The 12,957-nt window shown below is 36.9% G+C and overlaps 1 protein-coding gene across 1 annotated transcript in view; it reads left to right on the forward strand.

Moving 5' to 3' along the window:
- The window catches only part of PCDH15 (protocadherin related 15), a 1,038,229-nt gene that overhangs the window by 956,442 nt on the left and 68,830 nt on the right, over positions 1 to 12,957 (forward strand). The window contains exon 27 of the mRNA XM_061402659.1: positions 6,286 to 6,501. Coding sequence (XP_061258643.1) covers positions 6,286 to 6,501 — 216 coding nt within the window. The remainder of the gene's footprint in view (positions 1 to 6,285; positions 6,502 to 12,957) is intronic.

Below are 12,957 nucleotides of genomic sequence, written 5' to 3' on the forward strand. Positions count from 1 at the left end.
TAAGTTTTCTTGGATCAACGGAAACCCTGTAGTGAACTTACTATCAGTACTAAACTGTCTAGATTCTTGTTTTCATTTAGTTTTTGACCTTCATACTTATTTTCTTCCTATCGCCTTGATATGTTTAGGAAAAATTATTAAGATCTTTTCAGTTCAGTCAGTCAGTTCAGTCATTCGGTCATGTTCGACTCTTCAGAACCCCATAGACTGCAGCATGCCAGGCCTCCCTGTCCATCACCAACTCCCAGAGTTTATGCAAACTCATGTTCATTGAGTCAATGATGCCATCCAGCCATCTCATCCTCTGTCATCCCTTTCTCCTCCTGCCTTCAATCTTTCCCAGCATCAGGGTCTTTTCCAGTGAGTCAGTTCTTCACATCAGGTGGCCAAAGTATTGGAGTTTCAGCTTCAGCATCAGTTCTTCCAATGAATATTCAGGACTGATTTCCTTTAAGGTTGCCTGGTTTGATCTCCTTGCAGTCCAAGGGATTCTCAAGAGTCTTCTCCAATGCCACAGTTCAAAGGCATCAATTCTTTGGTGCTCAACTTTCTTTATAGTCCAGCTCTCACATCCATACATGACTACTTGAAAAACCATAGCCTTGACTAGATGGACCTTTGTTGGCAAAGTAATGTCTTTGCTTTTGAATATTTTATGGCTGCAGTCACCATCTGCAGTGATTTTGGAGCCCCCCAAAATAGTCTGTCACTATTTCTACTGTTTCCCCATTTATTTGCCATGAAGTGATGGGACCAGATGCCATGATCTTAGTTTTCTGAATGTTGAGTTTTAAGTCAACTTTTTGACTCTCCTCTTTCACTTTCATCAAGAGGCTCTTTAATTCTTCTTCGCTTTCTGCTATAAGGGTGGTGTCACCTGCATATCTGAAGTTATTGATATTTCTCCCAGCAATCTTGATTTCAGCCTGTGTTTCATCCAGCCCAGCGTTTCTCATGATGTACTCTGCATATAAGTTAAATAAGCAGGGTGACAATATATAGCCTTGACGTACTCCTTTCCTTATTATCTAGCTTTCAGTGTTGTTTTCACTGGAATTTTAGTTCTGATACTTAGTCTGACACATTGAATGCAGTGATTATAATATAGATTTTAATGTAATATCTACCCAACTTTGCTATCAACTATCTTTATGATGTGAGGGCTTCCCTGGTGGCTCAGACAGTAGATTCTGCCTGCAATGTGAGATACCTGGGTTCTATCCCTGGGCCAGGAAGATCCCCTGGAGAAGGAAATGGCAACACACTCCAGCATTCTTACCTGGAAAATCCCATGGATGGAGGAGTTTGGTGGGCTACAGTCTATGGGATCTCAAAGAGTTGGAGATGACTGAGCAACTAGCACACATCTTTATGATTGTTAGCCAATCACTCATTTCCCTGAGCCTCCATCTCTGCACATATAAATTAATAGCAATAAAACTTGCTCAGTAGAAAAGATGACATGAAGTTATGTATGAAAAGTATTTACACAGCCCCTACACAATCATAATTGGTCAATAAATGTTAGATCACCAAAGCAGCAATAACATAACATTATATACGTAACATAAATAGACCTTGTGTTTTAAAGAACATTTTCAGTTCAGATCAGTTCAGTCACTCTGTTGTGTCCGACTCTTTGCAGCCTCCCTGTCCATCACCAACTCCCGGAGTCCACCCAAACCCATGTCCATTGAGTCGGTGATGCCATCCAACCATCTCATCCTCTGTCATCCCCTTCTCCTCCTGCCCTCAGTCTTTCCCAGTGTCAGGGTGTTTTCAAATGAATCAGCTCTTCGCATCAGGTGGCCAAAGTATTGGAATTTCAGCTTCAACATCAGTCCCTTCATTGAACACCCAGGACTGATCTCCTTTAGGATGGACTTGTTGGATCTCCTTGCGGTCCAAGGGACTCTTAAGAGTCTTCTCCAACACCACAGTTCAAAAGCATCAATTCTTTGGTGCTCAGCTTGCTTTATAGTCCAACTCTCACATCCATACACAACGACTGGAAAAACCATAGCCTTGACTAGATGGACCTTTGTTGACAAAGTAATGTCTCTGCTTTTTATGCTGTCTAGGTTGGTCATAACTTTCCTTCCAAGGAGTAAGTGTCTTTTGATTTCATGGCTGCAGTCACCATCTGCAGTGATTTTGGAGCCCAGAAAATAAAGTCAGCCACTTTACTGGTTGCTAATTTTAAGTCTGACCCAGCCTCAGTCACTGGCTTTAACTGAACCCTCTGTAGTTCAAATCCATGTTGTGCAAGGGTCAACTGTATATAAGTCTTGGTCTAAAACCATGTGTTTTTGAAAACTAAATAGACAAAGTTAAAATTGAAAATCCTTTAAAATGGTCATAAGTAGTCAGAGGATGAGATGGCTGGATGGCATCACTGACTCGATGAACATGAGTCTGAGTGAACTCCGGGAGTTGGTGATGGACAGGGAGGCCTGGCGTGCTGCAATTCATGGGGTCATGGGGTCGCAAAGAGTCGGACATGACTGAGCGACTGAACTGACTGACTGACTGAGTGTACCTATGAAATTTTTATCATTCACATTTTAACTTGCTAGTTTCAATTGAATGTGAGAGAGAGGTGAGAGATTTGAAAGAATGCTAATGATCCTGGCAACTATCCTCATAACTGTATTCTGAAATGAGATCTTTTCAGATTCCAAAGAGGAGCAAATCTATTAAAAGAATCAGAAATTTTAAGTGGAGCCATTACAAATAGCATGTATATGACAGTAGTTTTATATAGTTGAAAAACACTAAAAACACCAAAGAAGCAGACTCACAGATACAGAGAAGAATCCAGTGGTTACCAGTGGGGAGGGGGAAGGAGAGAAGGCCTACGTAGGAGTAGAAGGAAAAAAGTGGGTCACTATGGAATTATATCTTTTTTGTTTTTGTTTTGCCTTTTCATACTGTTCATGAGCTTCTTAAGGCAAAAATATTGAAGTGGTTTGCCATTTCCTTCTCCAGTGGACCATGTTAGAACTTTCCACCATGACCTGTCCATCTCAGGTGGCCCTATATGGCATGGCTCATAGTTTCATTGAGTTAGATAAGGCTGTGGTCCATGTGATCAATTTGATTAGACAGCATATTAAAAAGCAGAGACATTACTTTGCCAACAAAGGTCCATCTAGTCAGAGCTTTGGTTTTTCTAGTAGTCAGGTATGGATGTGAGAGTTGGACTATAAAGAAAGCTGAGCACTGAAGAATTGATGATTTTGAACTGTGATGTTGGAGAAGACTCTTGAGAATCCCTTGGACTGCAAGGAGATCAAACTAGTTAATCCTAAAGGAAATTAGTCCTGAATATTCATTGGAAGAACTGATGCTGAAGCTGAAACTCCAATACTTTGGTCACCTGATATGAAGAACTGACTCATTGGAAAAGACCCTGATGCTGGGAAAGACTGAAGGCAGAAGGAGAAGGGGATGACAGAGGATGAGATGGCTGGATGGCATCACTGACTCAACGAACATGAGTTTGAACAAGCTCCGGGAGTTGATGATGGACAGGGAAGCCTGGTGTGTTGTAGTCCATGGGGTTACAAAGAGTCAGACATGACTGAGCAACTGAACTGAAATGAACTGAACTGATGGGATTATAGAAAATAATCTGTGTGAAACTTTTGTAGAATTTTAAAAATCTTTCATTCAATTAAAAAAAATAGTCCACTAAACATGATTTTTTTTTTTTTAAATTCTGTATCTCATTTTCGGTAATTTGCTCCTAATGTATGAGGGAAAGTTATGCTTAAAAGATACTTCTGAGTTACCTAAACTTGTGCATTAAATGATTATTTGTTTCAGGAAGGTTATGTTTAAAAACATCTTAATCTGTTAAGGCAAAATATGCCTTATATAGTATGCCACTATAGTAATTTAGTAAATTAGCAATACAGCAAACCAAAATTACATGTTTATTGAAATTGGAAGTAATCAGTAAGAACAGTGCAAAGAAGCTTAATATACAAAGCAATCAAAACAATCAAAATGATTTTGCTGTAACTGCCTTTTCTGTTCTTTTCTACTGTGTTACAGAGTTTGTTTTAAAATATTAAGGTTTCAGACTGCTAATTTGTCACAGAGAAACATCTGAAAGAGGAAAGGTGGATATGATAGTTTTAGTGAATTTATACAAGGCTATATAACTTTATTTGTGATACTAGATATGTAGCATTTAAATTTTAATTATAATTATTATCTGACTATTCTTATTTTTAAATATTGTTATTAAATATCAGATATCAAGCATTTATGGTTCATCATTACAATGATTTTTATTTTTATAAAAATAATTTTGTTTAACAAAATAAATTTTATTTAACAAAAATAAAACTCTCCAAGGAATATATTATTCTAGTACTTATATTAGTGTTGTCCAACAGAACTTTTGACAATAATGGAAATGCTCTAAATGTCCTCTGTCCAATGCAGTAGTCACAAGCCACTGAACACTTGAAATGAGGCTAACGTGACTAAGGAAATGAAATGTGAATTTTGCATTAAACTTGAAAAGCCAAGGGCTACAAAGTAAGTGGCAAAGTTTGGCTACAAATAATTATAATAATAGTAAATCATAGAAAATGTGTGTTGAGATTCAGCACAAAATTCAAAAGTTTGAATCTCTAACTTTAAATTCTATATATGTGCTTAACAATTTGAATGTCAGGATAACTCTGCTAGACAAGGTAACCTGAAGTAAAAAAATTCAGATAGTTTCCTTTGGGATCAAATATTTCTTGAAATTCAAGTTAAAAAATCTCAGTTTTAGAGTAGGACAAGCTCTAACTACCAGTTCATCTTTTTAAATGCCCTGTGTGTTTTACATAATGGCAGAGCTTCATTTCTGTATTAGAGGAATAGGAATTAGATTCCAACATAGGTCACGTTATCACTATACAAAGAAAAAACAGAAAGAAAAAATAATTATCAAAGTGTTTATTTTTTTTTAATTTTATTTTATTTTTAAACTTTACAAATTGTGTTAGTTTTGCCAAATATCAAAATGAATCCGCCACAGGTATACATGTGTTCCCCATCCTGAACCCTCCTCCCTCCTCCCTCCCCATACCATCCCTCTGGGTCGTCCCAGTGCACTAGGCCCAAGTGTTTATTTTAAAGCTTTAAACCCAAGTTTTTATTCATTGAACAAAGTAAGCGTAAGAAATAAAAAGAACATTCCCAATTAAAATTAAAATGAGTTTGGATTAAGTAATCAAAGATATTTCTTTCATATACTAGGAGCAAATTTAAGATATACTGAATCCCTCAAAGATATTCTGTCACTTATGACTAACATGAGTATTTTATTTGAGATAAACTTTTTACCATTAATGAAACTTTACTGAGGTATAAGAAACTGGCACAAAACATGTACAAATCATAAATATAGAGTTCAATAAAAAATTGCAGACTATACACACATTGACTAAAGCTATCATATCCACCATTCCTCTTTCAGATGTTTCTCTGTGACAAATTGGCAGTCTGAAAAATTTCCCTGAAGTAGAAACAAAAGAGCCAGGCTAATATTACTATGCTCCCAACTTTATTAAAAAAAAAAAAAATATATATATACACACATATATATATATATATATACACACTAAGCAACTATTTCTTTTTAATTTCTAAGTGTGAAGAAACTTTAACATGTAGATCATAAGTACCTACAACCAGGGACAAATCTGGTTAATCAGGACACAAGCTGATGAAAAAAGAAGCTGCATTAGTATTCTAATACTCTCTTATGATATGGCATTTACTAATCAGGATGTCTTGATGTAACTCTAGACTTATAAAAGTTCTGAATACTGTCCCGGTGTCATCTGAAATATTTTACTGCATAACTTTAATTTTTTTTTTCCTTTTAGGAAATAGATCAAAAACACAATTGCATGCTATGCCTACTACACAAGACAATGGTTAGGTACACAGTCCCATCCTTAAACCGATTTGGGTCTCAGCCCAGTGCTGATCCCATTAAACATGCCAATCAACACACTTGGTTCATCAGTGGGACTGAGTTAGCATCTCTGTCCCTTGTATTCACAGTTCAGTAGTCATTATCCTTCTCATAACAGTTGTTCAACCCTGTGCATACAAAGTCTATGCATCCATATAATGGTACCTAGAAAAATATAACTTTAGGAGGGCTTTATTGTGTTGTTACCCAAGAAACAGAAGTCTTGCAACCAGAAATAAGCTCTTTCATAAAGGGTATTTTTTTCCAGCTTATTTATAACCTGTGCTTTCCCCTCCTAGGCGACTGATAAAGATACTGGCAATTATAGTGCCATGGCATACAGACTCATAATACCACCAATTAAAGAAGGAAAGGAAGGATTCGTGGTGGAAGCATACACAGGGCTTATCAAAACGGCTATGCTCTTCCATAACATGAGGCGGTCTTACTTTAAGTTTCAAGTCATCGCAACTGACAACTATGGGAAGGGACTAAGTGGCAAAGCAGATATTCTGGTGAGTAGATGAAACTTCAGAAAAAGGGGGTATGTGCAGTACTAGCCAGGGGTTAACGTTTTAATACCTAGAACTTTTAAATATTGGAAATAGGTTTTCTAAAACATCAATGTGATTAACTTTCATCCAAGTTGTTACTACATATAGTTTAGGATATTAAAAAATTAGAGCTTTATGCTGGTTTATTTTTTTGACATTTCAGAAATTAATCATATTGTTTTTGAATATGAATGTGACAGCATTGTCTTAAGCACTGGTTTTCTGTTTGGTCTGAAGATCTCATTTTTAATATAAAGTTGGCCGGAGCTACTTACAAGTTTTAAATGCTTCACAGAGTTGTGCTGTAGAAATTAAAATGTATGAAACTTTCATTACTATTTAAATTACTTTTAGGCCTTTTGTAATTAAGGAAACAAAAAATGTATTAGAGCAAATTTATGTTCCAGCAGAAGTGATCTCCTTCTTTTACCAAACTCCTCTTTGATGACATTGGCGACCCTTGACTAAACTATCAATATATTTGGCTTCAGTCAATAATCATTTTTCTATTCTGTTTCTTGGGCTGTACACAAGCTCAGTGGTAGGTTATTACCAAGGAGAGTCTGATATTGACATTTATTCAAAATACTCAACACCAAAGCATCTATCATATGGAATTGCTACTTTAGAACTGTAGATTAGACTTTTTTTCTGATAAAACCAGTAAAAGTTATAAATATCATTGTTACTGGAAATATTTGTCACATAAAGACTGAATCCAATATAATTTTTCTTTTGCTGTTTATACTTTATTAAATCTTCAATTTCCACTGTTCTCATTTAGTTATCAGGACAAGATTAAACAACAAATAGATGCAACAGCTCAGTTGGTAAAGAATCCACCTGCAATGCTGGAGACCCTGATTCCACTCCTGGGTTGGGAAGATCCACTGGAGAAGGGAAAGGCTACCCATTCCAGTATTCTTGGGCTTCCCTTGTGGCTCAGCTGGTAAAGAATCCACCTGCAGTGCGGGAGACCTGGGTTGGGAAGATCCCCTGGAGAAGGGAAAGGCTACCCACTCCAGTATTCTGGTCTGGTGAATTCCATGGACTACCGTCCATGGGGTCACACAGAGTTAGACACAACTGAACAACTTTCACTTACTCAGATGCAACATAAATCAAATATTTTTCTTCTTAGAAAATGGTGAAGGCCAATCACCATGATTATGATGGATATGAAGGCCAGAACATTCTTGTTTATAACAAAGGCCAATGGAAGCGGAAAAAGCTTTTGATATGCAAAGTATTAAGGTTGGCATAGATTTTTTAAAATCAAAGTAAGACTGTAAACCTTATATAAAGTCATATTGTCATTTCTCTTCCTGTTAAGGCTGAATAATAAGGCTACTACACTAAGTATAATTAAAATATTGTAAGAACATAAATAGAATATAACTATATAAGTTATCTATATGATATGTACAAAAGCAATGTTAAATTTGTTTATTTGGACTCTATAACTATAGTATGGAAATTTAAGATATACCTCTAAAACTTTCCAAAACATATTTAGAAAGATTCAATTCAAAATAATCATAATGTGATATATTTGTAAATCACAATATTTATACAAGGAAATCTTCCTAGCAAAATATGTTGTTGTTCAGTCACTAAGTCATGTCTGACTCTTTACGACCCCATGGACTGCAGCAAACCAGGCTTCCCTGTCCTTCACCATCTCCCGGAGTTTGCTCAAATTCATGCTCATTGAGTGAATGATGCCATCTAACTATCTCATCCTCTGTCTCTCCCTTCTCCTCTTAGTCTTTCCCAGCATCAGAGTGTTTTCCAATGAGTCGGCTCTTCATATCAGGTCATAAGGCATTTATGATAAAATCTGAAATCCTTTCGGAAAAGAGAAGGAAGACATGGAGAGAAATGACTTATGCAAAGAAAGCAACAAGTGCCAGAACCAAGAAGGAAGGGAAATCGTGACAGTTCTCAGCTGACAGATATTTACTCAGCTTGGCAGAGTGAGGGAGGGAAAGTGAATGAGACAGGGCTGGAGATGGAAGTATATAAGGTGTAGAACATATTGAAAATATTGGAACTTTTCCCCTAAAATTTATGGGAAATCATTGAAAAAATTTAGTAAGAGTGAATGAAGATACAGTTGTTAACTTTGATAAAACTTTCTTGCTTAGTGCAAATCTGATTCTCCCCTGAGGACACTACTTCTGCTCCTGCCTCCTCAAGCAGAAGCTTTTGTTTGTATTTTTTTCTGTTCTTGTCAGCCTTCATACTACCTGCTGGGAGAGTAGGATCCTCAGTGTACAACATCACTGCTTCTAGGCCCTCCTTCCTTCCTAAGAATCAGCCTTGATTTTCATCATCTGGCTGTCACTAGCTGCCTTACTTCATTCCTGGGACTCCGAAGCCTTGGTCAATCCCGAATATGTCTCAATGAGTTTGGCTCCCGAGTTACTATTACTTTCTCCAACAATCCTCCTACATTTTGACAATTTCATTATACACAAAGAGGATTCTTCCAATATCCTGAACTCGCAATTCCTTGAATGCCTTTCCTCCAATGGCTTTAATTTTCATCCTATTTCAACCACTTAAAACCTGAGTTATTTTTTGCCATTGCCACTTATGACACTCCTTTTATAGCCTCCATTTCAAACCACCCACTTTGACCATCATTTCCTTCTCCAGGGAATCTTCCCAACTCAGGGATCAAATTTGTAATCTCCTGCATTGTAGGCAGATTCTTTACTGCTGAGCCATCAGGGAAGCCCTCTCTTAAACACCTTTTAAATCAAAATTTCTCTCTCTGTTGGGGGAGAAATCAACTACTTATCTGAAATCAACTGCTTATGCCAACATCATCAATGACTTTCACTTAGTAAAAGCACTGATAATCGGAATCTCCATCTTATTTGAACCATTAACTACCTTTGGTTGATTATTACCTTTACTAGGCTTCCAGGCCACCATTCACTCTTCTTTATCTCTTTCTTCACTGTTCAGTCTTTCTCAGTATTTTTTGCTGTCATTTTCGCTGTCATTTTCTTCTCCTGACCTTTTAGTCAATATTTCTTAGGGCTCAGACATTAATTCTCTTTTCTATCTTCACTCTATAACTCACTAAACTCATTCGGTCCCACAACATTAAAAGATCATCTATATATATTACAAAATTTCAAATTTATATCTTCACCCTGAAGCTCATACCTGAATAGCAAACTCATGTATCAAAATGTACATGCAGAATTATACTTGAATGTCTACTAAAGACCTGTTTGATGTTTGCTAATCTTCTCTTCCTCATCACATCTCTTCTACCTATAGTCTTCACAAATTTTGCTCTATGACCAAATGAACTTTGAATTCCTTATATGTGTGTGTGTGTGTGTGTGTGTGTGTGTGTGTGTGTGTGAATGTGCTTGGTCATGTCCAACTCTTTGTGACCCCATGGACCTGTATCCCGCCAGGCTCCTCTGCCCATGTATTTTCCTTAGTCTCCTAATTCCTTTCTCTACTTAACCACACATTTAATTCCTGAGTAAATATTGTTTTATATATGTATATATACACTGTAACATACATATACTTCATATATGTGTTATCTTCACATTTTTCAATATTTCTACTGTTACAGTTTGTTTGATCAAGCTTCATGACTCACTTGCATCATTGCACAAACTCACTAACTTGCTCATATGCTTTCTTTCTTGCCCGGCTAAAGTCTGGTTTTAATATAGCAAATAAAGTGATATCTTAAAGTGTAATTCAGGTCCTGTTATCTATCTGCTCAGAACTTTCTAATATCAGCTGATTCTTTCAGAGAAATTCTTAGATTATAGAAGACTATGAGGCCCTTGGTAATCTAACCTCCAATGATCCATTTTCTACTCTTCTCCCTGTAACTCCTTCAAACCTGATAATGTTGGCCAGTTTGCTATTCCTCCAATAGTCAAAAATGCTCTCAATTTAGAAAATTTTATAACGAGGTTCCCTTGTGGCTCAGCTGGTAAAGAATCCACCTGCAATGCTGGAGACCTGGGTTCGATCCCTGGGTTGGGAAGATCCCCCGGAGAATTCTATGGACTGTATAGTCCATGGGGTCACAAAGAGTCAGACACAACTGAGCGACTTTCACTTTCACTACCTACAATGTTCTTTCCTTGCATTGTTCAGGACTAGCTCCCTTATCTCTTTTTTTTTTTTTAATTTTATTTTATTTTTAAACTTTACATAATTGTATTAGTTTTGCCAAATATCAAAATGAATCCACCACAGGTATACATGTGTTCCCCATCCTGATCCCTCCTCCCTCCTCCCTCCCCATACCATCCCTCTGGGTCGTCCCAGTGCACTAGCCCCAAGCACCCAGTATCATGCATTGAACCTGGACTGGCATCTCATTTCATACATGATATTTTACATGTTTCAATGCCATTCACCCAAATCTTCCCACCCTCTCCCTCTCCCACAGAGTCCATAAGACTGTTCTATACATCAGTGTCTCTTTTGCTGTCTCATACACAGGGTTATTGTTACCCTCTTTCTAAATTCCATATATATGTGTTAGTATACTGTATCGGTGTTTTTCCTTCTGGCTTACTTCACTCTGTATAATAGGCTCCAGTTTCATCCACATCATTAGAACTGATTCAAATGTATTCTTTTTAATGGCTGAGTCATACTCCATTGTGTATATGTACCATAGCTTTCTTAACCATTCATCTGCTGATGGACATCTAGGTTGCTTCCATGTCCTGGCTATTATAAACAGTGCTGCGATGAACACTGGGGTACACGTGTCTCTTTCCCTTCTGGTCCAGTGGTTAAGACTCTGAACTTTGACTTCAGAGAGTGAGGGTTTGATCCCTGGTCTGGGAGCTAAGATCCCACATGCTGTGAAGTGCAGCTAAAAAAAAAAAAATTGGGGCTGGCGGTAGCTCAGCGGTTCCTTTGACTACATAGTGTTTAAATTACTCCCTTATCTCTTCTAAATATTTGTAACAATGTATTTCACAATGGAGCATACTCTCATCATCCTAGTTAATACTGCAACATACTACATCTCTGTATACTTAGCTGTTGCTTTCTTCTTTTTTTTTTTTTAAATAATGGGCTTATCATATTAGTGTTTTTTCTGCAGAAAAGCTCTATAAGGACATTTTAAGAAATTAATTTAATTTAATCCCTAATGTATCTCAAGCACCTAGAATAATTCCTGTCATAGACTGAGTACTAAATTCCTATGTGTTCAGTAAATGAATGGCCTGTCTCTTGCAGTGTAAGTTAGCAGTTCTCACAGGTAGTCTATGAAAACCTGTATACATGCTAAGTCACTTCAGTCATGTCTGACTCTTTGCGGCCCTATGGACTGTAGTCTGCCAGGCTCCTCTCTCCATGGGACTCTCCAGGCAAGGATACTGGAGTGGGTTGCCATTTGCTTTTCCACCATGAGAACCAGAGGGACCCTAAATCATTTCAGGGTCCATGAGATCAAAGCTCCTTTCATGAAGATACTAGGACATGATTTGCCTTTTTACCATGTTGCATTTGCCCTGCCGAAAAACATGGCTATGGCTTCATAGCCATACATAAACAGGGGGAAAAAAGAAAAAGAAGCCTGTTTCAACTAAGAATGCCCTTATTTAGGCAGTAAAACTTGTTACTTTTAACAAATATCAACTCTTGACTAAAAACTTTTTCAACATTTTCTATAATGAAATAAGAAGTAGGTATAAAGCACTTCTGATGTGTATGAAGGTTTCATGGCTGTCTCAGAGAAAAGCTCTACGCAAGTTGAATTAGCTGCTTTTTTCAAGGAATGGCTTTTATTTGAAAAAAAAATAACTTAGAGATAAAATATGATTATTCAGACTTGAATTTTTGATGGGCATTTACACAAAAATAAATGAGGTGAGACTGTCAATTCAAGGAAAACAACTGACAGTATTTGTTGTTAATGATGACATTCAAGCCTCCAAGTACAAATTAGTATATTGGGAAGCATGTGTTCACCACTGTGAGTTTGACAGCTTGCCATTACTGAGAGATTTTTCTGATGAGAACAGTGGTAATATTAAAGAATGTGATTTTTTTCTTGGTATTGTGTAATGTAATGTGTCAATATTTGAAAAACTGGCAATATTCAGTGAACTGATATTTTCCAAATGACCAATGCAAGATGTTTTTAAAAATTCGTAGGCAGAAGGTCCATTCAAAGTGCAAGACCGATAAAGTAATTTTAGTCTAACTGAACATGATTTTAGATTTTACATTGAAACTAATCTTGAAGAAACTACCACTTGAGTTTTGAGTTTGCAGACAACATACACAATCATTTGAAAGCAAAAAAATTAAAAAAAAAGTACTTAAGATACCTCTTCTTTTTCAAGAAAAGTGAGATTGTGCCAGAGACCAGTTAGGAAGAAACAGTGACCAGACCAAGCA

This window comes from Bos javanicus, chromosome 26 (genome assembly GCF_032452875.1).
Source record: "Bos javanicus breed banteng chromosome 26, ARS-OSU_banteng_1.0, whole genome shotgun sequence".
NCBI lineage: Eukaryota > Metazoa > Chordata > Mammalia > Artiodactyla > Bovidae > Bos > Bos javanicus.